General features: G+C 41.8%; 3 protein-coding genes across 4 annotated transcripts; 1 reads left to right on the forward strand and 2 right to left on the reverse strand.

Annotated features, from left to right (window-relative positions):
* The first annotated feature begins 580 nt into the window (after window positions 1-580).
* On the forward strand, window positions 581-4,605 carry si:dkey-4e7.3 (uncharacterized protein LOC402865 homolog). 2 transcript variants are annotated; one of them, XM_037487895.2, is made up of 7 exons: window positions 581-806; window positions 1,291-1,379; window positions 1,531-1,718; window positions 2,707-2,886; window positions 2,969-3,080; window positions 3,474-3,610; window positions 3,740-4,605. In XM_037487895.2, exons 1-7 carry the CDS (start codon window positions 781-783, stop codon window positions 4,085-4,087), a joined length of 1,080 nt encoding a protein of 359 aa, XP_037343792.1. In that variant the 5' UTR covers window positions 581-780; the 3' UTR covers window positions 4,088-4,605. The 2 variants fall into 2 exon arrangements, with proteins under 2 accessions (XP_037343792.1, XP_037343793.1); XM_037487896.2 differs by having other exon boundaries at window positions 785-806; window positions 1,291-1,383.
* LOC119228402 (cytochrome c oxidase assembly factor 5) lies at window positions 4,299-5,725 on the reverse strand. Its single transcript, XM_037487899.2, has 3 exons — window positions 5,488-5,725; window positions 4,850-4,933; window positions 4,299-4,612 (listed from the first exon to the last, which is right to left on the reverse strand). Exons 1-3 carry the CDS (start codon window positions 5,587-5,589, stop codon window positions 4,571-4,573), a joined length of 228 nt encoding a protein of 75 aa, XP_037343796.1. The 5' UTR covers window positions 5,590-5,725; the 3' UTR covers window positions 4,299-4,570.
* Window positions 5,726-5,904: 179 nt separating this feature from the next.
* mgat4a (alpha-1,3-mannosyl-glycoprotein 4-beta-N-acetylglucosaminyltransferase A) lies at window positions 5,905-27,265 on the reverse strand. The gene is made up of 16 exons (XM_037487893.2): window positions 26,452-27,265; window positions 19,346-19,513; window positions 18,670-18,810; window positions 14,577-14,710; window positions 14,433-14,479; window positions 13,708-13,821; window positions 12,990-13,065; window positions 12,180-12,294; window positions 11,335-11,465; window positions 11,128-11,235; window positions 10,966-11,040; window positions 10,529-10,647; window positions 9,152-9,230; window positions 8,794-8,854; window positions 8,459-8,571; window positions 5,905-8,324 (listed from the first exon to the last, which is right to left on the reverse strand). The coding sequence occupies exons 1-16, from the start codon at window positions 26,543-26,545 to the stop codon at window positions 8,298-8,300; spliced, it is 1,602 nt and encodes a 533-aa protein (XP_037343790.1). The 5' UTR covers window positions 26,546-27,265; the 3' UTR covers window positions 5,905-8,297.
* Window positions 27,266-27,397: the final 132 nt, after the last annotated feature.

Raw genomic sequence — 27,397 nt, forward strand, 5'->3', positions numbered from 1 at the left:
ACTGGGGGACCTAAACAGAAGCAAATTAATGCAATTAACACATCATTGATTGAATTATTTAATAACTGGTATTATAAACAAAAGAATCCTATGGTTGTACAGTATCGCCCCCCAGAGGAGACGTACGGGAAAGTTGAGGCCTAAATGGACTCTTCTAACTTGTGGAAAAAACAAAAGACTGGGAAGGATAATGATGTGATGTCCTTGCTCCTAAATGGTGGAATGAGCTCTCTGACGACATCAGGACCGCAAAGCGTCTTCACCCGCAAACTAAAGACACACCTCTTCAGACTACACCTTGATATAAAATACTAAAGAAATTGTAGCACTTAAAGTGTACTTATAATGGCTCTTATCTATCTTAGTTGTAAATCGGCATATTTGCTAATCTGTTGAACAAAAACAAACATTTCACTTTAAGAAAATCCCCGGAAGTGATGTCATTGACATAGATTGCATCGTTCAAAAGATAATCCCTTCACCGGTTAAACAATGACCCAAGGTCCCAAATAGGAATGAATGCATTCACCCACGCATGCGCGTATCGATCTTTATATAACATTGAAGGGACGGTTTGAATTGACCCATGTTTGTAGTTTTCTGTTTATATGTGAGTTTCCATCATTACCAAAACAAGTGAACAAATGCTCCCCTCCACTGTACTACTTCTCTGCAGTTTTTTGGTGCAAATAATTCAGGGCAGAGTGAGCCCTCTCTCTTCCTGCTCTCGGGTCATTTGCATGGCCCTGGCTGTAGTCCGACGTGCCGCGCCTCGGTTCCATGTTCACAGCAGCTCCTGCGTGGAGGTGAGACGAGACACGAGACACCTGGAAACTGGAGAGATGCTTGAGAAAGTTTACACGGACACCGAACTTGCGACGCATTAAATATTTCTCTCGAACAATTGTCATGTTGGCTCGTGCTGTGCTCTGTTGACCAAACAGATTAATCAAACAGCCGAAGACATGTGCATGCTCTAATCGATGGAATTACAGAAATGAAACTATATTTAAACATATTCACGTCATGAGTGTTTGATATTTTAAGCACATTTTGCCAATGATGCGCCTGTACGAAGGGTTTTACTAATATTAATAAAGTAGAGGCTCTTCACCTTTCACTGTAAATATATTGATTAATATGATACAGTTTGAATTGGTTTTGCATGTGATACCTGGAAGACAATGATTAACAAGAAGCTGAGTTACTGTTTTTTTTCTCCCCCTGTTGCATAACTCCCGTCCAGTCCACTCTCAAACTCATTTGTAATTTGCTTCTTGCTGCTCAAAGGTTGTTTGCAGCTGGCCGTCGTTGGTTCCCTTCACGGCGAAAGAGATTCTTCGAACAACACCGTTCATTGTTTTCCCACTCAGCTACAAGTAGGTGCGAGTTAAACGTCTCTTTGAAACAGTGATTTGTGGCAGATGGTGTGCCTGCAGCTTACTGGAGGAGTTAAACCAAAGCGTTTGAGTGTCAGTCAGGGCTGCGTGTGTTTTCTTCTTAATGGACTATTGCCCCTTTGCCCCTCAGGGTCCACGATGAGTAGGAAGCTGCTGGTGGATGTGGACTGTGGGGTGGACGATGCTCAGGCCATCATGTTGGCGCTGGCCGCCCCCAACGTGGAGCTCCTGGGTCTCACCTGTGTGCATGGAAACACCTCAGTGGAGAATGTGTGTAAGAACACGCTGCGAGTTCTGCAAGCCTGCAGTAGACTTGAGGTGGGCGCTGGAGGTGCTTTTGGTACAGCGTAGATGTTTCATGTTCCTGGCATGATTTACTTGTGAGGATTGTCTTTTCTTATTAACCATGTTCTTTCATGTGTTTTTTGGAGTGTGAGAGGAAATTGCTGGTGTCATGCAGGCTGTTTATTAGACTGCTCGATAGGCGCATAACATGAGGGGAGGGACTGGGCCAAAGTACACCACCGCTTTGAGCTTCATAGGCTTAATGTCATTGGCACTGCTTCAGTTTTACAGTTTACAGTTTTACACATAAAGTGCTTGGCTCACTCAATAGAAATGTCTCTTAATTAGATATGAAGTGAATTGACAAGACAATCATCAAACCCATCCCAGTGCCTAAAAACATAGATATTACATTTTTTTTCAACTTCTGTAATTATTTAGGAGCAGCGGTTCCCAATAAGGTCACGCACCCCCTTCTACATCCCGACCTCTTTCATGCATCCCCAATCCCCCCATTAAAAAAAATTAGAAAACAGAGCCTATTTATACCTGCAATAAACTTGGACCAATGAAAGAACAGTCTGCTCATACGTGGTATTGTTATCTAATATTTGTGTGAACACAAACCGAACAAAGGGGCAACTGCAACATTGTATGCATATTAAAAAAAAGTGTAAAGTTACACATCACGACTGAGGGAGGGGAATTTGAAATTATCTAAACAGTAACCACGTAAAGAACACATTTTGGGACATGTATGGTCTCAGAAACAGATATGAATAAAAAAAGGAGGAGTCCATCTGAGGATTTCACACGCAGTGCAGGGGGCTCCAGCGTAGGGAATTCATATTTTCACTTATGTTTTTCTAATTGAGTAATACATTAACAATATAACTACAAATTATTGTTTAAATATATTCAGTATTGTATACATTAAATGAATGAACTGTTAAAAAGATAACTTCACTTAGAATATATGAATGTATGTGAATATAATATGTGAATGATTTTCCTTTTTCAGATTCCAGTGTTTAAAGGTTGTGCCAAGCCGATCCTTGGGAACTGCATTGAAGCGGGACACTTCCATGGGCTGGACGGACTGGGAGACGCTCCTGACCCCAACGCCCCCGGTCTGGACCTGCTTCAGAAGGAGGGGGCAGTGTCGGCCATAATCAGAATTGTCAATGAGAACCCAGGGGAGGTGAGAGGAGTCTGTGTGGGGGAGGGGGTGGAAGGGTGAGTGGTTTCCCCTCTCAGGTCTCCAGTCTAGGTTTATTCTCCAGGTGTCTTTGGTTGCCACAGCACCGCTCACTAACCTGGCTCTGGCTGTGAAGATGGATCCGTCTCTACCGAACAAACTCAGAGGGCTCTACATCATGGGAGGAAACACTGAATGTCAGTAAAATCATGAACCAAAAGGTGGTGAAGTTGACAGTTTCAGACTACATAATATACGTACTATATTTTCATTTCATTCATCAATGCCCCTCGAATTGTATAACAGCAAGTGGCCTCTTGTTTAATGTCTGTTTGATTGCAGCTTCCCCAATGAGGATTGTGTACTTTATAAACGGAATATTTAGGGGTTTTAAACTGTCGGCTCAGATAATATTAATTATTATTAATAATTGAGATCTCGTATTATCCTAATGGACAAATGAGACAAGCAATCAAGATAATTCGAAAAGAGTGCCTGTCATCTGTAGCCCAACATTACAATGTTGTCCACATCCTGTTACAGTTGAGTTGAGTGAGTGATCAGAGTCTGTCTGTGCATCGCTCCTTCAGCTCGAGGAAACACTACAGTTTGCGGCGAGTTCAATTTCGCTGCCGATCCAGAAGCTGCGTACATTGTGCTGAACGACTACCAGTGTCCCACCTACTTGGCCTGCTGGGAGTTTACCTGCTACAGCAAGCTATCCTGGGCAAGGCATTTTTACAGTTTATAAACATATTAAGAAATTACAGCACATCACCTTTTTCAATTAAATAATCAATGTATTCATCATAGAAACGACCCTGCGCTGTGTTTACATTTTCCCTGCGGTTGACAGGAGTTTTGCGACACCTGGTTGGCGCAGGACACCGATAAGGCTCGCTTCATGGCGCGGATCTTCCGGCACAGCATCGAGGCGTCGCAAAGCGAGCGCCTCAAGAAGGAGATGGTCGCCGGCGAGGGTTTCGTTTCGTGCGACTCGTACGCCATGGCTGCCGCTGTCGACGATTCGTTCATCACAGAAAGCGACCATTTTCCAGTCAGCGTAGAGCTGACGGGCACACACACCAGAGGCATGATGGTCGTAGACACCGTGGGCTTCCTGAAGAAGGCTCACAAGGTTTACATCATGAAGAAGGTGGATATGGAAAAGTTCGAGCAGATGATGACGGCTGCTTTGAAATGACAGCTTTAAGCAATAGTGAGCAGGGTTTCTGTGGAGTTTTTATAACTTGTTGTACAAATAACTACAAACTGCAACTGTGCCCTGTCTAGTACAAGAAATTAATTTCCAATTTCATAATGTAATCTAAATGCTATGGTAGGCCTTAATTGTGTGGAATAGCTTTTTACACCAACAATTGTGCTCCAGACGCATGTAGTTTGACAGCCTCTCATTCAAATTGTAATAAACTTTAACATTTTATTAATTTTTTGTGATTACATTGAGTTTTTCACTCAGAAAAAGCTGACCTCAAAGGTTTTTCAGCACTACATGTTGCTGCTGACTTGGTCACCTTTACATTGTTCATATGTGCTCCAGAGGAGCTTCTGAAGCTGCACTGACCCATGAGCAGTGCTCATGGATGATTCATCATCATCTTATTCATAGTATTAGCACTTGATCTTCCAGTATTCCCTCCATCAAACGGCTGCATCAGATGGTTCCTCAATATCCTTTTCTTCCTCGGAATCTCGACCGCGTGTCCAGCTATTAAAAGAACACGGATAGTTGGTTAGTTAAAAGCTAATATACAGGATTATTTATACAACTATTCTGTGTGTAAACATTTCAGGCTTTCATTTTTCGATTTTCGGTAGACAGTGGAAAACACAGCTTACAGACAGAAAAGGAAAGAGGCAGATCAAATATTCATTTTACTCTTTCACCTCCCACAGGGTCCTTGTTGCACAAATGTTCTCAAAATTGCAACGTGAGCTGACTTACCATTGACCTTTTGCACTCAAAGAAGGACGTTTGCAGGGCTTTGCAGTGGCCTTCCTTCAAACACTCACTGGGCATCTTCCCCTCCTGGTACATTAATTAAGAAACCGGTTACAATACACTGGGCAGCTCCCAAAACCCTCTCAAAAATATTATATTTGAAGCTTAATTTAATTGTCTTCTGTTACAAGGTTTAACCCTGAACAACATGAACATCTAAGGTCGTAATGTATCTGATGTTTCAGATGGTGTGCGATCCAGTGACAGCTTAATCCAGCTCCATGATCGGAAGTAGTTGCACTGTGTTAGCAAGCAAACTAAGAACCACATATTCTGTGAGGAGTAATGGTGAGGTAAACAGCGATTTACGTAAATTTGATGGACAATTGGTCACATTTACTAGTCTTGTGGGGTCCCGATAAACCTAAAAGTGGTTAAGTGAGCTAACGTTGACGCTAGCTGGTAGCTAGCTGGTTGTAGGGCTGACCGGTTACGGTTCAATTTTGCGTTAAGTGTCTTCATGGGAACTCAACTCCAGGCGTTTGTAGAATGATCCAACAAAGAACCGTCTCAATTATGTAAGGTGACTTAAAATAATACTTATTATAATATATGTTACGACCAGAGGACGTTTTTTTTACCTTTACCACGCAGTCGTGCTCAAGGAGACATGCCCTGAAGTCCTCTCTAATCCCGGCGCACGCTCTGTTGTCCTCCTCTTTATCTTCGTAATATTTCGGCATTGTGCAGAATCTTTGACACCAATGTTCCGTTCTTCATGAATTCAAAAGAGCAGGACTGTTCTAGTAAACAATGTTATGAAAGCTGTCAGCCGCCATGTTTCTGATCCTGCATGATGGGAAACGGCGCAGTGCATGCTGGGTAGGTATCTCTTTTTTCCATGGAGACCATCATCCAGTTGTGAAAAGTACAAGAAAACTCTACCAAATGGATTTTCTGGTCAGCTATAGAATTACCTTACAGCCATTCTGAAATAAAGGCCTGTCAATGTAGATGGCATGAGTAAATGAAGTAGAACAAAATAAAAACAAGGAAAATGGCTATGACAACGTATCATTTATTTCAAAGATGTCCGTGAAAAATGAATTCAAAAACATCGATGGCAAACATGTACATGATGAAGGCACATGAACTGATGGGTGCATTTGGTTGTCAATCAAGTGAAGAGATCCTTTCTTTTTTTTCCGTAGTCCACTTGCCAAGAATACAGTGGGAAGGAGGGGAAAGAGCGACTCTTCATGCCATTTTCATGCATTCACTTTGTGTTTATATGCGAATACCAGACCACAGGGAGAAGACAATCCTGATAGCGGCACTGGAAATATATTTCCCCTTTCAAAATATTGAGGTGGCTTTCTCTCATCTTCTCCCAATAAAGAGAAAAACAATCCGATGAAGAGGCGGAAATCCAGCTTTCAACTTAAATGTAGTTTTCATGAGTACAGCCCTAGCATGGCTGCTTTTGATCAGGGGAGTCTAAGAGCTTGCTCTGACCAAAATACAAGCGTATGAACTACAAATAATAATCATGCACGTGAACATGATTAGCAAAAAATCTATTTCAACCAAAAGGCACATCACTGCCCTCTTTGATACACTTGGCAGATGTAGAATGAATCAGGTTTAACTTAACTGGCTTTCGCTCAAAACATTAGCCACACACAAAAAAATTCTAAACATGTCAAGTGAATTTCAATAACTACTTAAAGATGCAGGAGAGAAAGACTGAGGGAAATAAAGACAAATAATGCTCATTGATTTTTTAAATATCGGCAATCAGTGAAAGTACCACATTACAAAGGCCAAATCACACATCAAAAAGGCTCACTTAGCAATAATCAGTAGTCATAGTATTTTGTCCAATCACAAAAACAGATACTTGATAAGACAAAAGAGTGTTATGTAGAGGTTTGGATGAGTCTGTGAAATGAGCATTTTCTCTGGGATGGAAAGTTAGTATAAGTACAATGGTGAAGCATGTGGCGCTAACAAAAATAGTGAAAAGCAGTGCAAAACATGCCGTTTCAGATGGTTAATCTGGTACAAAATCCCAGTCTATTATCATTTTTACTTAGGGTAACACTAATCAATAATTGGACAGTGTATCATTTAAAAAAATATTAGAATATCCCTCAATCAAAGTCTAGGCAAGAGTGATAGATTGGAATAATGTCGATGAGACAAGTTCAAGGGACCTGGATATAAGGCACATTCGTTCCAATTTTGACCCACAACATCTTAAACAGAACTTATTGTCTATTCACAAACCTCCTTCCAGTTGGACTTTACCAAGTCCAAATGAATTGTTGCAACTTTTAGCCTAAAGTGAAAATAAACTGTCACAGGCTGAACCTGAACTGACAGAAGCTGTAATAATGGGAAAAAAGTACAATAGCAACTCAGAAAAAAAACGGCAAATAAAACATACTCTGAACAGCATAAACATAAACATCTCTTAATAGAATAAAAATATATTTTTACCTCTTGTACAAATTAAAGATTTTAAATAAATTAAGTCACCTTCATAGATCGTCAAAGCTGTAATAATATATTAATATAACAATATATTGCTTCAGGAAAATGACGCCAAGGCAATGTCTGATTGGTTTACTAGAAACGGACACAGAGGTCTTACACGGCCTGTCAGAAGGAGGAGAGATAGATAAAGTGTCATGGTACTTTTCTTGATGGATTGGGGTAGTTACCATGGAATCTGGCCTACAGTGTTGTTTGTACAAGTTGTTAATGACTGGCTGCAGGCAGGATTTGGGAACAATGAGCTCATCCTGATAGTCAAGGACAAGTGGAGACAATACTCTCGGAGTGAGGGAAACATTATGGTTTGGGCTGGTGTTGACCTCAAGCTCCAACACCTCAGTCGAGAACCGAAGACAACTGGCCATCGGTGAGCACAACATGCTTGACCACAGTAGGCTTTCGTTGAGGAGATAGTGACAGTGCAATGCCCCAGCTTGGAGGTGGCAACGTTGAGTAAAAGGAAGAGGATTTGGCAGCATCTGCACCAGTGGCCAGGTAACTGGTTCTCCCCAGATGTGTTGTATTGTATGGTGATGGTCCTTTATCCCAGCGTTTTTTCCCCCTGATTGAGTTCAAAACTGCTGAACAACAGTCACTTTGAGAACCGGAGCCGGGAACAGATGTCTTCTCACAGCGCACGGTTGTTCTTTAGGACAGTAGTACTCACATTCTTACAAAAGATTAAGAGCACAAGAGTGAGGGGATGATGCAGAAAGAAAAAATGTATCGATGAAAAGCAAAACATTAGCGAGGGTCAGTTCCTTAGACAAGCAACTCTTGCGGGCTCTCCTGGCTTCATTGCTGATTGCTGGGTGTCCAGAGGACTCGCGCAATCAATCTAGGAGATTTTGGTCCCCCAGGGGCCATATTCCATGTGCCTGCTCCGGAACAATCAGCCAGCTATCCGTTTTATATGTATCTGCAAGAGGAAAGCAAAGCACCACGTGTGTCACTGGATGAAAATAGAGGCAGTATGCATGTGGCAATACTGGCTTGTTTTTTAATCATTTAATTGGAGGAGAAAAGAACTGGCGTGGTATGTGATTAGCTTACTTCACTGATGATGGCCCACACCGCTGAGTCTTTGAGAACTGAAAGCCGAAGCGCTATGATGGGATTGAAAGAAGGATCTACAGGACCTTCGGCCACACCCTTCTCAAACTGACCTGTGTGTTTAAGCACACAAGTATTATGAATCATATTGATTGAGTACAATTAGTACAACAAGTACAATTAAGAGCCAATAATTAATTTGGGTACATAACATTGACTCCTTGATTCACATAATTCCACCTTTACATAAATAAAAAAAAAAAGCTCCAAAACAAGAAAAATATATATATATATAAAGAACACACAGCAACACACACACACACACACACACTTACCAATCCTGTAAAAGCGGTCTTCAGTTCGCTTATACTTTTCTTTGGTCTGAGGTCCAGGTTCCTAACATATGAACACATAGAAAAGGGAAGTAGAATAAGAAAGGAGACAAAAGGAAATTATTAATAACTGCTTAAATAATCAAGACGCCAAAATCTGGGCCTCGACTAGCAGCGTAAATCGCAATATCAAAATGTATTGCTTCTGGCGCAGCGAGCAACTCTGTCACGCTCACAATCTTGTCAACAATCAATATTCTACGTCACTATGAGCTACCACTCAATGTAATTGATCAAAACTGTTTGCACAGCACACCACAGTAGGGTGACAGAATGTGTGTGTGTGTGTGTGTTTCCCTACCGAAACAGGCAGTATTTCCACCGAGGTGTTCTGGATCTTGTCCCCCGGGTGCTCTTGATTACCACTACGAAACAGGAACCTGTCAATCAAATCAAGTATTGATTTAAACATTTAAGGGCATAGATTTGTATTCTTGCACTTGTGATAGAGACGATGCAATGGGGTTGAATGTAAATGATCGGTTTAGTGTTTGGCGATTGATCTTTACTTTCCCAGGGACTTTGCTAAATCCCAAATCTGCTATAAATTCTCTCTGCTCCATGTGTGATTATTGTTTTGTTGCAACATTCAAGTTACTCATGGCACTAGGTTACTCAGGCAAGTCATGTTTATGAAATTAAAAATTGGGTTTGCAAAAGTAAGAACTCCCCTTTAATCATTAAGGGTTAACTGTCAGTGGGATATATTTTCAAAGCTTTGATCTCTGATCTCATATTTACGTTATAGCTACAAGCTTCGAACATAAATTCCAGTGCGTAATCTACTTTAACCGGCTGATGAATGTCAGTTAACGCCATGGAGGTTTATTAGATTTCACAAAGCATGCACACTGTGTAGAATATGAGCATCATTTTTGCTCTTTTGGGTCACGGTTTGGAGTAAAGGTTGGCAAGATTTAGAGAAGAAATATACCATGTATCCTTCAGACCGCTGTGCACCGGATTTACTTGTGTTATATGTTAAACAGCCGGAGAGTAGGCGACAGAGAAAGAATTCCAGCCAGAGACAAAGACAGTGACATATTATATCGCATTTTGTATCCCCCGACCAACTGCTGAGATCTTATCTAATGACCAGAGAAAAACACTTTGAACCAGTGTAATTGGCGCAGACAAAACCCTCCAGAATCAGACACCAGAACACTGGATGGACCCTTTCCCACTCACCACCACTTACTTGCTGAGTGACTGACAGTCTCATACATTTTTCTCGCTGACTGCACATTATCTTTATGAGACCAGTGGATACATTCCTCGCCATAAAATGAATATCCCCATAACCAAATATTAGCATCCCTTTCAGGGCTGAGTCAGGCTGTGAATTTTGCTATCAGCTTTCGCTGTCTTTCTCCCACTCTACCCCGGCTCCACAGAGGGTAGGAGGCTGGCCCTGAGAATGCTTATTTTAGAGCACTCTCATTAGCGGAGCCTGATCCCCGAAGAGAGAAACACACACACACACACACACACACACACACGGATACACACCCACGGTGAAGCTAAACCTGATTCACCACAGGCAGATAAAATTGAAACCATTGTTGCATGAGCCCGTATGTGCACATGCAAGATGATATGAATATATCGCTCTCCTCACAAATTATTTGAATACAAGCAATAAGACACATCACAGTCCCATTAAGCCCGTAGTACGTACTTCTCTATGCTAACAGGTCGGTCAAATTTGAAGAGGACATAGTCTCCTGCAGTAGGAGTGATCGCCCAGAAGAAATCTTCTCCTAGGTACGTCTTCTCCAGTGTGTGACCCTGATACACCTGTTGAACATAGAACACATTTTTGTTTACACCCTTATGACTGCTTTTAGAGTTAGGGCTTATTAAAATCGATTAGTGCTTTTTATAATTGTTGTAATGAAATACAAAACATACATTCTAGAAAGGAACAATAATGAATAAATACGGACGACAAATGTCTGCTTAAAAGTCATTTTGTGTTGAATGGCTTTTCGCATTATACATTTTCTATATGGCCTATATGGGCATACAATTCCACCACTCAGCAGATTGAAAAGATAACTAACTGTAAAGTCAAGCTCCAGATCAAATATATTTCAGTTGACCCTGGCATGATACCTTCACTGAAGTGGACACCTCAGCCGGGGGGTTGACGTGCATCTTATGTAGCAGTGGCTTCAGGAAGTCCTTGTCCTACAGACAGCAACAGAAGGGAAACAAACATTACACAGGAAGTGTCTAGAATTCTGGAAAAAAAACAACTGAGGGCTTGATACTAACTGTGAGTTTTTGGATCTTTCCAGCAAGAGAAGAATGGAGTCCCACGTGTTGGAACAGGGAGGGTCGGAAACGCACCCGTAGGCCAGACTTCTGCCGCTCGCAGTGTTTCTTTAAAAAATAAAATTAAAAAAGGACACGGGAGGAATGAGGGCCGTTGTTCCCCTTACAATAAAACTCAGTCATCACCATGCATGCATGGATACATACCGCATCTTTCTCAGGATTGCAGACCTTAACCCAGAGTATATGGTCCAGTAGCCAATCGATGGGCTTCTCTTTGTAGAACATGAAAATGAACTCAACAATGAGGTTCAAGTCTGGCGCCTGGAACATTTTTCCTGTATAAAAGAGAATCAGGGTTTTACAGACATTTGTTGGCTTGACAGAGAAGCTCTAGAACACACGACATGATTAAACCATTACACTGCACTAAAATTGTACTCATTTACAAGGCTGTTAATAGATTTTAAAAAAAATTCTCACATTTTGAAATTCATTAATTGCAATTAAAAAAATGTATTCTAAAGATTAAAAGTAACTAGTAATTACTTATAAAATAAACATGTATTGTTTTTTTAATATATATTTTTGAAACACAAAACTACAGACATTTGTATATCTCCAAGGCAGAATCCCACTGGGTGGAACATGGTTAAACTAGCAGCTCTTGTTGCTGTCCTCGTACACTTTGCTTTGCTGTTGAGACGTTGAGATGGAAGTAGCCCAGCAAGCTTAGCCTAGCATCTAGCTTAGCCTATTAGTGCCTAAAGTGGTCCGTTTGACACGCCGAGGAATTCCTCTGCACAGTTCACCGCTGTTGCGCCTTTGTTAGTTTTACTTCAAATGCAAAAAGATCTTTCCATTTTAAAACTAGTGTCTCTGTCTCTCTGATCTTACTGACTGCATGCTTGCAGCGGATTCGTTTCATGGGTCATCGCACACCAGAAGTAAACAACGGTGTTAAAATTGCATTAAAAAAAATCATATACATTAACACATTAATTTTGACAGCCCTAATACAGAGTAATAATAACATGCTTTATGTATTGTACCAATGAAGCCCAGCTGAGAGAACTCCAGGATCATCCAGTCCTCTGATGAGAGCTGCAAGGCAAAGTTCTTCATTGTGGCAAAGTAGTTGGGCTTGGCCACAATGTCATCTTCCAGCTGAGGGAACAGGGGCACAGATACAAGAGAAATGCCTTAAGAGTTGAGGAATAATGTTGATACAGCTGGTGAGAGGTGAATGGGAGACTCCTCTACATTCACTCAGGGACTGTATTCAGAACTGAGCTAAGAAGCACGTCTATCTCGCTAAACTAGCCCAGAGTAGCAGTACCTCTTCCCTTCAGGTGAGAGCCACAAATGGAAATGACATAAGACAGAATAATGGAGTTTAAAAATACAGTGACAGTAATAAAGGCAATCATAGAAACATTCTCAAATTGGATGCCTAGTTTAGCTAAGACAGGGGCGTCAAACTCATTTCAGGTTCGGGCCAGATACTGCCCACTTTGACCGAACGCGGGCCACTGACGATCGGTAGGGCTGACGGGGGGGGGCACACTGGAGGGACTCCGGACACCGGCGGCGGGCCGCATCAGACGCTCAGCAGCGGGTTTGACATATGTGAGCTAAGAGGACCGTCTTACTCTGCGTAAAACTGGCCCCAGGCTGTTGTTGACACTGGCTCTGATAAAGGCTGCAACAACAGGCGTTTTACATAAAAAGCATAAAAGCAAACACTTGTTTGCATGGTAATAGGTTGCCCAACTGACAAGCTTACTAATGGACATGCATGAGAAACCAACAAGTTGATATGGAATCATTTGTTTCATTCACTCATCTATCGGAGGACATACCTGGACATAATAAACTCCTTTCGTCACAGCATACATCATCAGGAAGGAATAGTCCAGATTCTGCTTGGTTCGCCATCTAAAAAAGGAAGAAGCCATTGACGCACATCATGAAACTACACAGAAAGGAAATGTCAAATCACCCTTCCCTCTTGGATAAAGACACACAGGTTAAACACCCACATACAATAATAAAATCCTCTGGGTCTAAAGGGTATTAGCAGAGCATGTACTGTACATGACATGTCATTTAGCTGACGCTTTTATCCAAAGCGAATTACAATAAGTGCATTTCAATCATAAAGGATTCAAACCCAGGAGAACAAAAAACAAGAAAGTGCAATTTCCTCCTGCAAGTATGAAGCAAACAGAACATCAACAGATTTCTAATCAAGCTAGTAGTCAGTACAGAGGATAATTGGAGGGAGCACTACAGAGAGAAAGAGATAGAGGCTGCTGCTACTGACCTTGATCTGACTTTGAGAAATGCCTGTGGAATATTAAGTACCTAGTCAGCCTACCTAAAAGCTCTTGCCTGCTCACCCCCTCCCACTTTGCCCCTGACTCATCCTTCTACACAGCCCTCCTGATTTTATTTTCTCTCCAGACTAGTTTCACCTAACTAACCATAAGGATTATTTATTGCATTTTTATCCTAATTGGACATCAGACCAGTGAACATACAGAGAACACAAATGTCTTAGCTACAACAACAGCTTACTTGACTCTCTCTTTAGAGTCTCCAAAAGTCTCTTTGAGGTTGGCGAGTTCGGGGTAATAGGCAGCTGGCGGGGAGATCACCTCCAGCAGGCCTGAAGTCAGCTCTGTAGAAAACCTGAGGATAGAGTGTTATGTTGATATGGTGAAGCACACCACCACACCCTTCTACTCTCACTCACTCACAGATAATGTGTGTAGAAACTCTCAAATTGCACCTGAAAAGGTTTCTGTATTCAATGTCACCATTAGATTCATTACAGGTCATTTCGATGCTATTGTTACCACTGTGCTAATGTGGGTCAGTCTCCCTGGGGGTTTCCTCATTTGTGAGGATGGCAAAACAAGAGATGAGGCTTTTATTTCTTACAGTTAGATATGCCACATTAACACCTGCTTTGAGCTCAATTGGAATCAGTGAAATGCCCTGGATTCCTGTGTATAGGCTACCAACTAACCGGTCAGTTACTGATTAACCTTAGCTAAACATGCAACATTTCATGGCACTAGAAACTGGTGGTTTGGGGCAGAAGATCCTTTATAGACCATATGAATAAAAATGATTTTTCATTTTTGCTAGGACAGCTAGGACATTTGTGAGTATGCAAGGTGTGACACAAGCTAGAAACCAATTTAGGCCATAAAATGTGATGAGCACACGCTTTAAGGCCAGGTCTGTGCGATTGCACTGCTGAGGATTGCCTTTCTGTACGGGAAACATGAACTCACTCTTTCTCCAAACCAGCAACCACGCTGTGAACGTAGTCCACGTCAGTCTGTGCAAAACAAGAAAGACTTGTCAGACCCTTTGCCAGCACTTTTCTTGTGCAGAAACATCCGGCTGTAAAATGCTCTGCAAATGTGAGGTCTCACCTCCCCAACGTAGACAATAATGACGCAGTCAAGTTTCTCCTCTGGTGACAGCTTGTCGATGAGCGACCGCAGTGTCTCTGACAGATAAGACTTCACCTTCCGCCTCACTGTGGGGATCCCCATCACCATGGTAACTGAGGAACAAGTCTGAGGTTAGAACATAAAATAAAAAGGCTGCAAAAGGTGCTGATTTAATCGAGCGGAACGGAAACCAAATAATCGTTGCTCGTTACACAACGTCTCCTGACAAAATCCACAAGAGCCGAAATCCATGCCTAAACTAACAAAATCCACAAGAGCAGAAATCTGTGCCTAAACTGACAAATGGCAGTGGAAAGATGACAGATAGTGATAGGAATATGCGCAAACATGGGGCAATATTAGTGTCTTTAAGCTACAATATCACACCATGTAGGTGAAAGAAAGTCAATAAATCATTACAAAAAGCCAATAATATTTGGACTTCAGATCTATTAGATCTGAAACACATTACATAAATGACTTCATGAGCTTGTTCTACCAGCAGAGCCAACAGAAATGACAAGGAGAAACTAGAGGGAAGAACTGATATGTTTCAATAAGGTCCAGCCACTCTAATAAAGGTTATTATTTATAAAAGTAAAAAAAGTATTACATTGTTCCTTTGTGAGAAGCAAAACCAACTGATCCCATACATGGAGCTGATGAGACAACAATAGGACTAGGAAAGAGAGTGGCTATTGTCATCTGTGGTAGAGTCACAACAGACTGTTGCAGACACAAAATAACTTCCTTTTATTCACTAGGATACAAGGACCACTTTCACCAGGGAAAGTGAGAGGATGAGAGTGCGGAGTGGAGCAACTGCACCGCAATGAGTGCGGGTTTGTGGATTGTTTGACTATGAGCCTGCGTACTTTCCCTTCCTCGGTATGTGTGGTACACTGTGGCCGTTTCTGCATTCAAAACAGGTGGTGGTTTCAGAATCTAATTTTGCATGAATGTGCAATGGCGTTCAGACGTCTTGTCATATAGGAAGAGTTAGAGTTTAAGAAGTGGGAACATAGTGACTGATGTGGGGACACAAACCCCAGGTGCAGAATGGGTGAGCAGCGCAGTGGACTCGAGCAAGGGGGCAGAGTGATCTGTGCGGCGTGGAGAATCTGTCCCAGTTTTGCTTTGTGTTTCTAGCGCTAAGCTCCGTGTCGTATAGTGAGCGAAACCCACCACCACCACCACCGAGAAAGTAGGTCGAGGATGAAAGGGCTGTGTGGGAGGAAAGAAGAGCAATGGAGAGCGACAGAATAAGGGAAGGTGGCAGTGAAGGAGCAGTAAGGCGTGAAAGTGCAGAGGGAGTGAGAGAGAGAGAGAGAGAGAGAGAGAGAGAAGGGCCGACTCAAACACTGCCCCTTCCCTGTGTCCCTCAATCGGCCGTGTCCTTTTCATGTCCTTCAGAGGAAACAAAACAGCGCTCTGCATTTCTGTTTGCGTCTCCATCATGTCAGTAAAACTTTTTTTAAGTTGCTTGATTGTTTGCTTGAATTAGCACGTGATGGTTTTCCTGATTAGTGACCATAGCTAAACAAATATCTAGGGCTAAAGTTTGTGACACTACAAGGTCATTGTTTGAAGTAGGAAGAAGGATAATTTAAAAAAATCATTGTTACTCATTTTATTTAGTGGATTAAACATGTTTGTTTTCATATCAAATAAATATAAAAATAAATAAATAAAACCGAAGCAGTCTCTTTTGAACTATTGATTAAATGTTTAAGTAAACAATGTGTATATAGTCATATAAAAGAATCCCTCTCAATCATCACTCCTGACCCAAAGGAAGCATCTGTGTTTACAGACACACAAGCCAACCTGTATTTACTATTTCTTCCCATTTTATCCAGTGGATTTTATCTGCCTCTCCTCTAGCTGACACTGTAAGCGCTAGCATCAGAGTCGGAAGCTCTGCTAAATTCTCCTTTCTAGACACAAACATCTTACTTGGTCCGTTAGCTGGACTTGCGCTCACTGAAACCTTCCAGAGTACTCTGGGTGCTGTATTTTAAGATGCAGATGTTTTTTACTTTCATGGTCTTACAGAGCCTGACGCCCACCGTGTGCGTGTAAACACAATCCACCGATGGGTCAACATCACCTATAAAAACACTTTTATTTTCGGGAGAAATGTTACTACAGGATAGATTTATAGTCTATTAGTTAAGAGGTTTGTTCGAAGAATTTTAACACCTGGTTGAATCTAACACCTGGTTGAAAGAAGTTCTGTAGGCAAAAGGGGGTCCAACCTTTTACTAGCAAAGTGTACCTAATAAAATGGCCTGTAAGTGTATACCAAATGACAGATGAAGACTTAACTTTAATGAGTATCATAATTGAACATAATGGTAACGTTAACATTGATATCGCAAAATAACTAACCAGACCCTTTATAAATAGCAAATCCACTAATATGGTTGCTAAACCCTGGACTACATTTTCCATAAGGCAACACAAGAACCAGCAGCACAAAAGATTCCGAATAGGGGATAAAAAGAGTTCTTCAACTGTAGCTTGTGACATGTTAAATAGCTGGCCTGCCGCTGCTTGGCAACAGCATAAGTACCGCCTGTGTGCAAAAGGGCACATGTTAGCAAGCTGGAGGCCGCATGTATGTTTGGAACGAGCAAGACTGCATTTACAATAGTGCTCTTTTGTTTGTTTCAGTCTAAAAGGGTCAGGCCCAACTCAAACTGCTCGTTCCCAGGGGTTATCCAAACCGTTACTCACGTAATCCTCGTTCAATCTAAAGAGATTGGATGTCCTAATTTGCACAGCTATAAATATCCAGATATATGTCAGATATGATTAGACCGGTTGTGAAACAAGGGGGTGGGGGACGTATAGAAATACAAAATACATCGGTAGACAACAATGAAACAAATGGGAAGCTAAAGCACAGTGGATATCAAGTCACTTCCCAGTAGCAGCACCACCCGCTTGATTGTGCATTCACGTGAACACAACAGTCAGTCTTTTGTGTCAGGAAGCTGGTGAGAAAAAAAAAGCAGTAGGCGGCAAAAAAAACTCTGCATTCCCAGTGCTAGACCCTCTAGAGAACGAAAAATAGTCTTAATAAGGAAACAAGTGGCGGGCCACCTGTTATTCAACCAGACGGACATGTGATGGCTAAGAGCTGGTAATGAGAGGCCCTGCTTTTCCTTTTGTGTTTGCTTTGGGAATAATACCTTGCACTTGCTTCAGGCCAGGGACAAGAAACTCCGGTTTCTTCCTGACTTGTATCTCCTGACCTGTCTCTCCTTTCTTTCATTGAATTTACTGGGGCAGTCTCTGTTCTTCCTACAGAGCATTGTCCTTAAGAATGTGGAAACACCACTTGAGTAATTTAGACCCTAAACCCTCACCCACAAATTTCCTCCTCCTATCACAATTCCAAGGCCAGATAAGTAATCCTCTTAGAGAAAATTTGATGTGGCAGAGGTCAAAGGAATGGAATAACATCCAAAATATTGACCTTAAACAATGAATTTGTATAAAAAGAGCTAAATATTTCTTTTAAAAGAGGCTAATTAGAGACTTCAGCTTTGACAGTGTTGAACCTGAGCTTTGTAGAGGTTTTGAGTGTCTTCATTGGAGAATCTTTTCTGATGTAAACTTCCTTTGTACGGCACTTTTCTAAAACGGTTACACGGCAGCTCTCAGATACAATAAAACAACAGAAAAGCATTTGAACGCCAAGTTCTAGTACACGTCCTAAATCCAAAGTAAGATAGAGATGTGACTGAAAAAGGAAAGCTTCTGTGTCATCAAGCTAAGAGACGGGATGCATAACTCACTTCTACAAAGGAAATGACATAATCTTCACCACAATGATTCTATAGTGAAGCGCTGACCACAGGGGATACGTGTTGTTAACAAGTCACCAGTGGAAAACTTGTTGAGACATGACTCTCCCCCCGGTGTAGTAACTCTCTCTAGAGGCGTTACTCTTGTTTGTATAGCTTGTATATTCTGAAGAAATTGACTCATTCATCATGGAACATATGGTTCTACTGAATTTTCTGTGTGTGTGTGTGTGTGTGTGTGTGTGTGTGTGTCTCACCTCCTGTGCGGCCAAGACCAACCTGCACTGCGGGATGCAGGCTGCCCTCATTGTTAAGAAGGTGGGGCAGGTGGTGGTAGATATTGGGCACCTGGAGAGGCTTCCTCCTCGCGAGCTCCTTCAGTAGTTTCTGTGTCTCATCTGAAAGCAGGCACGTGATAAGAATACAAGTTTTTTCCTCTTCTTGGTTTTATTAAATGATGACAGGAATGAACTTCACGAGTACATCACCCCTCGCTGGCTGCAGTCTATGCTTGTGACTTATGCCATACTGCATGGAATACAAGTGCTTACTGGACTCTCCTCATGAAGCGCTCTTGATGTGTTGTAGTACTCAACTGAAGCCATAAAAAGCCAAATCCATCTAATCTATTTTAGTTTTCATTGTACCTTTGTATGTGCATTATGTATGAGAAAGGTCAAATCTGACGTAAAAAAAACTAAACAGGCAGACAATTTTCCATTTCAGAATCATTACAACATAGTATTTATGAAAAAATGTGAGGGTTGACTGAGGCAGATAAAAAAAGCTCTTTACAGGAACATTGCATTGTTTTGATTTTAACCATTGCGAAGGGTGATGGAGAGCCAGTAAAAGAAGGAGCGCTATTAGAGACACCCCCGTCCCCTGTGACCCAGTGAAAGTGAATGTATATTAAGAGTTTTTTACAGTAACCTGAGAAGTTTACAAGAGCATCTTTGCTGCTGTTAGTCTCGGCGATGGCACGTTTGAACTGCTCAAGGATGTTGTTGAGCTCCGACGAGCGCTGCAGCGTCCTGTGCTCGGCCACGCGAAGGCGCTCTTTCAAGGCATGGAACTCCCGCTGGTATGCCGTCAGCTTCTCTGTGAGAAGAACAATAAGCAGGATGCGTTAGCAGGATCTACAAAAAGTTTGAAATAAAATAAAAAAAGGTTTGGTAAAAGGACAGACCAAGGAGATTGGACACTCAAGAGGATTTGACATTGCTACACGGTGAGTCTAAGTTTGTCTGTAACACATGTGTTTGGTCACGATTACGTTACACTTCCTCATCCAAGTGATCAACAGTAGCTTGTATTTTACTGTATTACCACTTATCAATCCAAGCCGAAATGTCTCAAGTTAAACTATTTAAGGCTGATTAATACAAAGAAAAGAAAGAAAAAAAAACAGACAATCCAGTGTATCCGGTAGTTGTCATTAAACAACTCTAGGAAATAGAGACTATGGCCATCTCACAATGATAATGACATTGTTTTTTTTACACTTCTTGATTGTTAAAAATGATGAAGAAAAAATGGGCGGGAATGGAGCAGGGAAACACTGCTAGTTAGGTCTTCAAGATCATTGTATTGCTTTGTGGTTGTTCAACTACATAGCAACCTTTTACCTTTCTGTAGACAATGAGAAATTATTTTCAGCCAACAGAGCACATGGGTGGGGCTCATTGACAAACCTACAAAGCCTCACTGGCAGTATTTGTAGTACAGCCTTTCCAAATACATAAGTAAAGAGGGAGAGTAAGAACATCTCAGGTGTGTGTGGGAGTTAGGATGGGAAGTGGGTTTGGCCACTCTCTGATCTTCTTCCGAGGGTAGATTTATTGCGCCCACACGGCAACAATACACAGACTACCTTTATCTTCCTCTCACAATCACTCTCTCTCTCTCTCTGAGTGATTGTCCCGACCCCTTTTTCACACAGAACCACGTTGGTGCTCCTAAATGTTGATTTCTAAGACACACAGACAGATGTTGTCATTTGGACCGAAGCTTGTGTGAAGGGCAGCTTCAAACTAAAAACAAGACTTTCATCTTTCTATCAGTCCTTTGATTGTAGGACTCGAGCCTGCCGATATGGAACCCCACCTGTAGTTCCACTCCGCCAAAAAAAGAAAAAAAACACAGAGCGTTGCAGGAAGAGAAGCCAGATGCAGATATGTTTTGCATTTTGCGCTTTGAATATACAGCGGAAATCTAACTTGTTTTAAGAGTAATGCCTCTCCCACACAAATAGAATGACAAGGGAACGAACATTCCTGTTAAACGACACTCCTTTTCTCTGGAAGTGGTTAACGTTATGGCAACAAGACACTTCAGTGATTCATAATAATATATACATATATTATATATACACACACACACACACATTTCAGAAGTGACGTCTGCATGCACACACTAGATGCATACATGTCATAGAATCACTGGCTCGACGTTGTGATTAGTCACAAGCAGGTCCAACGAGGACTCTGCACCTTCCTACTAGCCATGTTTAGAGCTCTGTCCTTCTACAGTGAGAGGCGTACCTACAAATGAAAGCAGGGGTTCATACCCATTAGAAATAATTGGTTTTGTTTATACCAAATGAAAGTTCTAATAACAGTAAATGTATTATGTATCAACTAATAGTTAGAACGAGGAACCTCCTCTACTGGTTTACAGCCACTGGGCTACTAAATGGGAACAAAAGATGCATTAAAAAATTACCTGAGGTCCAGAGTATATCTACACAATCTTATTATTCGCCTTTGAAGAAGCAGGAGTTGTGGGGGAAGGGCTAAGTGGCTGTGCTTCTCCTCTGAGGCAGGCTTAAAAACATATTTTCCTAACATCACGTGACATCCACACATTTAAATGTTTTGTTTTTTTTAAGTTTCGTATATGTGTCTGACTTTCTATACGCACCATCCTGGCGCACACACGCAATTCTGAAAATCAGAGGTTAACGTGTTGATTCTCATAAGAACCGTTTTTAGTTTGAGATGATCTAATCCTTTAAATATGCTGATTCATGGAACTGTCCATTTCTACAAAAAAAAATTATGAAACACCACTCATGTAGAGAGAAGTCACGGCATTATGTATTGCATCACCCCACAAATGGATGGAAAGATCAAATCTGAAACAACATTGGACTGATCAGAATGGGTCCAAAAAAAGAGACTTCATGTCATCCAAATAAAAACACATCTGAAGAATGCTTTTTTTTTTTCTCAGAAAGAGGGGCATAGGTTTCCGAGCACCATAGATGTAACAGCTCATTAGCTGACTTGATTGCATCATAAAATATATGCCATCCAAAATCCACAAGTTACATTTGAAAACATGTGTGAATGCACTTATTGATATATAGTCACAACAGCCTTGCTTACTCATGACCTTAGTGGTGAGTTAAAGTATCTAGTGGAAAGGCAGAGGGGAAGAGAGACGGAGACCGAGCGCTAGGCCACATAGATCAATCCACAGGCCTCGTCTTAACTACTAATACTTCACCGTATATATATATATATATATATTATATATGTTTGTTGCAACGGGACCTTTTCCCTACAAAAACACGATTATAGTAGTGTAGGGGGAGTTAAACAATTTTCATTTAAGTAGTTGAATCCTCTCTATGTAAAACAGAATGGATCAGCATTTTATGTTAAACATTCAACCCTTGCAACCTCCATTTTTTGTCTGAAATATCTAATTAAAAATAGTATGTAGAACATTTTGCACAAAAAATGAAAACAACCAAACTAATTCCATTCTAGCCGTAGGTACCATTCATCCAGAGACTCTGCTTGTTTGCAGGATAAAGAATACCCCTGAGTAAAATAACGATCCAACATTAGACTTTATATTTGTTTGTAGTTGTTTTTTTGTTACCTTCGGACAGAGCAATGCCAGATGTTATCATAATGAAAATGGTATCAATGTTGTCCTCCAACTCTCTGCAACCAAGCCAATAAGCTCTCATCCAAACTAGAGTACTATTCCGTTCAGCTGGGTTCTGCCTGCCAAGTATGTGGACCTTCGCTGCAGCTGCTGCTAGCGGTTATCTCTCAAATAGGGCAGATGGTGCCAAACACAAATTTGAGATGTATAGGATAAAAACAGGAATAGTACTAATATGTTGGTTTCGCTCCAATTTACATTGTTAATCCAGCATGACTTGTGCAGTCAAACAGACATGAGCACACCACAACAAGTATTGATCTCTGGCCGCAGTCAAAGTAAAAAAATAAAATAAAAAATAAAAAACTCAAGTCTTATCCAAGTGTAAAAAAAAATATCCATGTGCTAACAGTTATGCTCACTGGGTAAAGTAATGCAATATTTCACTTCACACAGAGCAATAAAAAAACAAGCACTGCAACACAGAGTAGCAGTATGGATTTTTGGTGGTATTTTCCAAAGGAGAGGTGGAAGTGGATCCACTAGTTGGCGTGTGATACTCCCTGAACGCTTCTGTCTAGTTTGCAGAAAGAGAAACTGCACACCTTTGTCTCAACCTGTCGCTTTTCTTCTCTTCATGTACACCACGATCGTTTCACCTTTTACATTAAAAAGGCAAAGGGTTATGAGATAATAAAAAAAAAAGAAAATACAGCAGTATCAAAGAAATTGAAGCAATATTGGCTTTCTCCAAACCAGATTCTCAATTTTTACTCCCATTGGGCTCATTGTTCCTTCTGATCTAAAACCACTCTTCTTTGCTGTAGTCACAATAAGCTCCCGCTGCTTCTCTTTGTGAAAGAGCACGCTGCCCAACGGCACCGAGCTGAGAGCCTCGGCACCGCTTACTTCCACTTTTCGGCTCCACTTGCACGTGGAGGGAAACAACGACCAACGTTAACTCACTAAAGGCAGAAGACTCTTCCTGTTTGGACAGAATACGGGCTGCCTGGGTTAAAAAGGTGGTAGGTGTGTGTGTGTGTGTGTGTCTCTAGCGAACAAAATACTGAAACAAATAATTTTCTGCCTTGTCAGCACTTTAATCCTCTCTCTCTCCAACATACATCCCATCTAGGGCTCTGCTCGTCCTCTCTAATCTCTTCTGCCCTGCAGGCCACTCAGGAGTTACCGTACGGCACAGTGCTGATGTGATTAACGTATCTTGCATACATCTATATACAACCATACACTATAGAATGAGAAACCCCGACGTGCCAACCATATTCTCTTTCGTTCTAACTAATTAAGTCTAATAATGCCTTACGTTATCTGCTAGCTTACTCGCTGGCCTCCCCCTCCCTGTGCCTGCAATCACTTGTGCTATTTTAGGCCCATTGTATGAAAATTGCCTTGTTCCACAGTGGAGGAGGAGTGCAGGGGTTCAAGGAAGCCATGGAAAAATAGGAAGTTATTTTTTTCCAAAAAGTGAAGGCGTTTTTAGGTCTGTTAACCTCTACAGAAAGGATTCCCAAAATGGGGTGCGGGCCCTACTGGGGTGCACGATAAGAAACATGTAATGCAATACATTGAAACAGAAATAATCCTCAAAAGCAACTGGCGATATTGACAGAATGAGGTTGAGGCCAGCAGAAAAACATTTTCTTCACATGAGGTTGGCGGAAAACCAGGTGGCTAAAAACGGTTTGTATCAGGAGAGCTTTCTTGTAGATGTCCTGGTCATAAAACACGTCACAAAAATAATGATTGCACTTTAGTCCTAACCACATCCCGGACCCCTACGTCATTATTCATATCTGTCCTGTGTTAAAACCAATATCATTAAAGTCTGTTAGAGATATAGTCCGGCAGATACCAGCCTCTCACTGGGGGATGAGGCGAGCTCTCACAGACAAGTACTCATCTTGGAGAGCCATTGGACGAGGAGTGTTTGGACAGCTGACTGACATAGCTCTCCTCGCAGACCACAGACCAGGAACCAGACGCAAGCAAAAGGGATAAGTCAAATTAAAATGTAATTTATAAACTGGGCGTGATTGTTTCTATTCCACAACAGCACCGACCGGTGACAGGAAGTGAATGGTAAGATACAGCCAAGAGCGCAAAGGCCAACATGTAATGAAAGAGTAAAGCAGGTTGTGAAATGCCTAATCTTTCAGAACATCCACACAGCGCATCAATAGTAGAAGCAATCAAAGACCGTGGGTAGAAAAGATAAGGTACGTAAAAGGAGCCTTGTATGTTGAAACAGAAATGCTGTTTTCAAACAGTGGGTTGAGCTCCCTATGCTATAATACAGACTAGTGCTTTTGAAAAGAAGAAGTATTAATACTTTGCTCACAGGTCGTTTTCACTGAAGACATCTCAACACGCTGCCGTAGAAAAGCACAGGTGTGAGTAAAAACATTCAAGTGTACTGTTTTGTGAATGCAGGCTCATTGTCACACTGCCATGGCTTTCAGGAAAACACCAATACAACGGCTCAATCTTATTGAAATATGTACACCCATTGTCCCGATATAACAAGACCAAATTTCTGCAGTAAAAATGGCCCCATCGCCATCCTCGATGATTCAGTTGTTTAGGATATTAGGACAATCCACTAGAATTTAAGTTAAAAAGCCCACATTTACTTAGATGTTTTGCCCATAATGACACGCATACCCGAACAGTTTAAAGTTGTACATTTCACCATGTGCCAATATTATTGGCTATAACAGACTTAGAAAAACTTGCAGAAAACTGCTAAATGCTTATAATATCACTGCTCTGATAACATATGGCACAAGTCAGGTGAAGCACACACAGGTCATCGTAACTTGGCCTTTGCTTAGTACAAGTTATTTCATCGAGCCAAGAATCAATTCCGGCGTGCTTGAGTGGGGACTACTGGGCTCCATTTAAAAAAGAAAAATATTTCATCAAGCTGATAAGCTCTAGAGCGATCACAACATGAAGCCTTGCCTTGGAATTTATCTAAACTGCAATTATTAACACTCTGCTGATAAAAAACAACTAAAGCCATTAACCCCTCCCACAAGGATCGGGTCGAGAGCACTGTGCCGTTGTATGCCACATAAGCTGGTGTAATGGAGCCTTGATGTTTGACATGCTATACAAACACATTTATCAGATTACAGACATGGACGTTTCTGGCCAACATGAAATGGAATGGCTTTCTCAGGACGTGTTGCACACTGTGCCAGCTCCCTTACTGATGGAGGTAGGATGGAAACTGCATCATCTGCCATGCTGTCAGTGTGCAAAAGCCAATATTCAACAGATTAAATGTGCACTTATGAAATATAGGCGTGTGAACATAAGACATCAGGGAGGAAAATTGTGAATAGGTACCCATTGTGCAATGTAGATGTTTGTATGAGCGCTAATGGCATGAGTGAGGTGAATGGTGTGTGAGCCTTAGTGGTTTTGAAGTAACTGGTTTATGGAATGTGAAGGTGCGGTGGATGAGTGACACATGCAGCCTTCGAGGACAAACGAGTAAATCAACATTTCTACAGTGTCCTCCTCTCAGTCACATTGTTTTAGGGTATCGTTTGAAAAACTAAACGAAACTGTTAGCTGTAAAGAATGTGGCTGTTGCAGGTGATGTCACATCACGTATGTTTTCTACACCGGACATGGATCATCACAACGGTATTCTACACTGAGGCACCCGTCTGTCCAGATGAGACATGACTCTTCGCTCTCATTTTGATGCGAGAGTGAAGAGTGTGCCACACACATCAGCATCAATCTCCATTACGAAAATATATCACAAAAAGAGTAGCGCTCATTATATCCAACCTTTGACCTGTACCGTATGTACGTGCTGAACTACCTCCAAGTCACGCAGAAAGGCCGGTGGGCGAACAAACTATTGTAACTTGCAACAGTAGTTAATAGAGCCCATCTCATCTTCAACTGTCTCCTAATTGATGCAATAAGGGCTAGTTGTTGGTATATTGTGGATATATTAATAGATTGCAAGGTGACCATGGAATATAACCTAACTTGCTGAAGTTGAGGATCGATTTGTGGGAAGTATTGACTGCTGCGAGGCCCTACATATGTCGCTTCTTCTAAAAACAGCATGTGACGACAGACGTGTCAGACCTCACCTTTGCCATTCTGCCACGCTGTGTACCAGGACAGGCTGAGGAAGGACGTGAAGAAAATAATTGCAGTGGCCACAGTTCCATTTCTGAGCCTCATCTCATTTCAGCGAAGCCTCTCCTCGGCTGAGTTTGTGGGGACCCCGGAACGGCCGTTGCCTCCCTCCTTCTCGCTCCGTCTTCTGGGTGTTGCGACTGGCTCAGGACCCGGCACCCGGGGACAGGGATGCGTGAAACGGTAAAAAAAAATAATAATAATAATAATAATAAAACCCAGTAATAAATCGGACGGATAACGGACTTCAACTCGAAACACCCTCAGTGTCGGTGGGTCTCTTTCCTTTTAGTTAGCCTGGCTCCTCCCGTACCGCTCCTCAAACGGTCAGAAGTCAGCCACCTTCCGCGACAACATGGTCGGTGGAGAGGAAACTAGCTAGCTAGCTGCCGACACGACCCATGGTAATTGTTTCGTACCGCCAGTCGTCAGTCACAAGTTTAAGGCATTTCCAGTGTGTAACGATGGATCATCTCGATAGGCTGGCTGCTCTCTGACGGTGTCCGAAAGGCAACGCCTCGAATCACGTCTGCTGGCGCTTCAAAGGTTCAACTGGCAACAGATGACTTTATTTAAATGAGCAAGCAGCGTCTTGCCGCCTCCGGTCCCTCGCGTCAACGCAGCAGCCTTGAGCCGTGTAACCGACACGTACCACTCCTGGCTTCTTCTGTTAAATGCATCCCGCATTCTTTGTCTACTATGACTTTTACGGTAACGAGCCATGCGGCTTCATTCCATTATCACGGCAGCGCGTTTAGCGGAATGACCCGCGTAGTCGCGCGATATTTGGGTGCGAGAGTGAGTGTTCAGCAATCTGACGAATAATGTTAACCTCAAAAACGAAGCGTTATTATTAAGAAAGCGCTCTAGTGGCCAGATCCTCAATTGCATTAATGT

The sequence above is a fragment of the Pungitius pungitius genome, chromosome 10 (assembly GCF_949316345.1).
Source record: "Pungitius pungitius chromosome 10, fPunPun2.1, whole genome shotgun sequence".
NCBI lineage: Eukaryota > Metazoa > Chordata > Actinopteri > Perciformes > Gasterosteidae > Pungitius > Pungitius pungitius.

Coding starts and splice junctions, on each gene's coding strand:
- si:dkey-4e7.3 (XM_037487895.2), top strand. CDS start 781: ATGTTCACAGCAGCTCCTGCGTGGAG. Junction 2,887..2,968: donor TCAATGAGAACCCAGGGGAG/GTGAGAGGAGTC, acceptor TTTATTCTCCAG/GTGTCTTTGGTTGCCACAGC. Junction 3,081..3,473: donor CATGGGAGGAAACACTGAAT/GTCAGTAAAATC, acceptor TCGCTCCTTCAG/CTCGAGGAAACACTACAGTT.
- mgat4a (XM_037487893.2), bottom strand. CDS start 26,545: ATGAGGCTCAGAAATGGAACTGTGGCCACTGCAATTATTTTCTTCACG. Junction 12,295..12,989: donor AAGGAGTTTATTATGTCCAG/GTATGTCCTCCG, acceptor CTGTTCCCTCAG/CTGGAAGATGACATTGTGGC. Junction 8,572..8,793: donor AGACCGCTTTTACAGGATTG/GTAAGTGTGTGT, acceptor TTAAACACACAG/GTCAGTTTGAGAAGGGTGTG.
- LOC119228402 (XM_037487899.2), bottom strand. CDS start 5,589: ATGCCGAAATATTACGAAGATAAAGAGGAGGACAACAGAGCGTGCGCC. Junction 4,934..5,487: donor AGCACGACTGCGTGGTAAAG/GTAAAAAAAACG, acceptor TTAATGTACCAG/GAGGGGAAGATGCCCAGTGA. Junction 4,613..4,849: donor TTGAGTGCAAAAGGTCAATG/GTAAGTCAGCTC, acceptor TTCTTTTAATAG/CTGGACACGCGGTCGAGATT.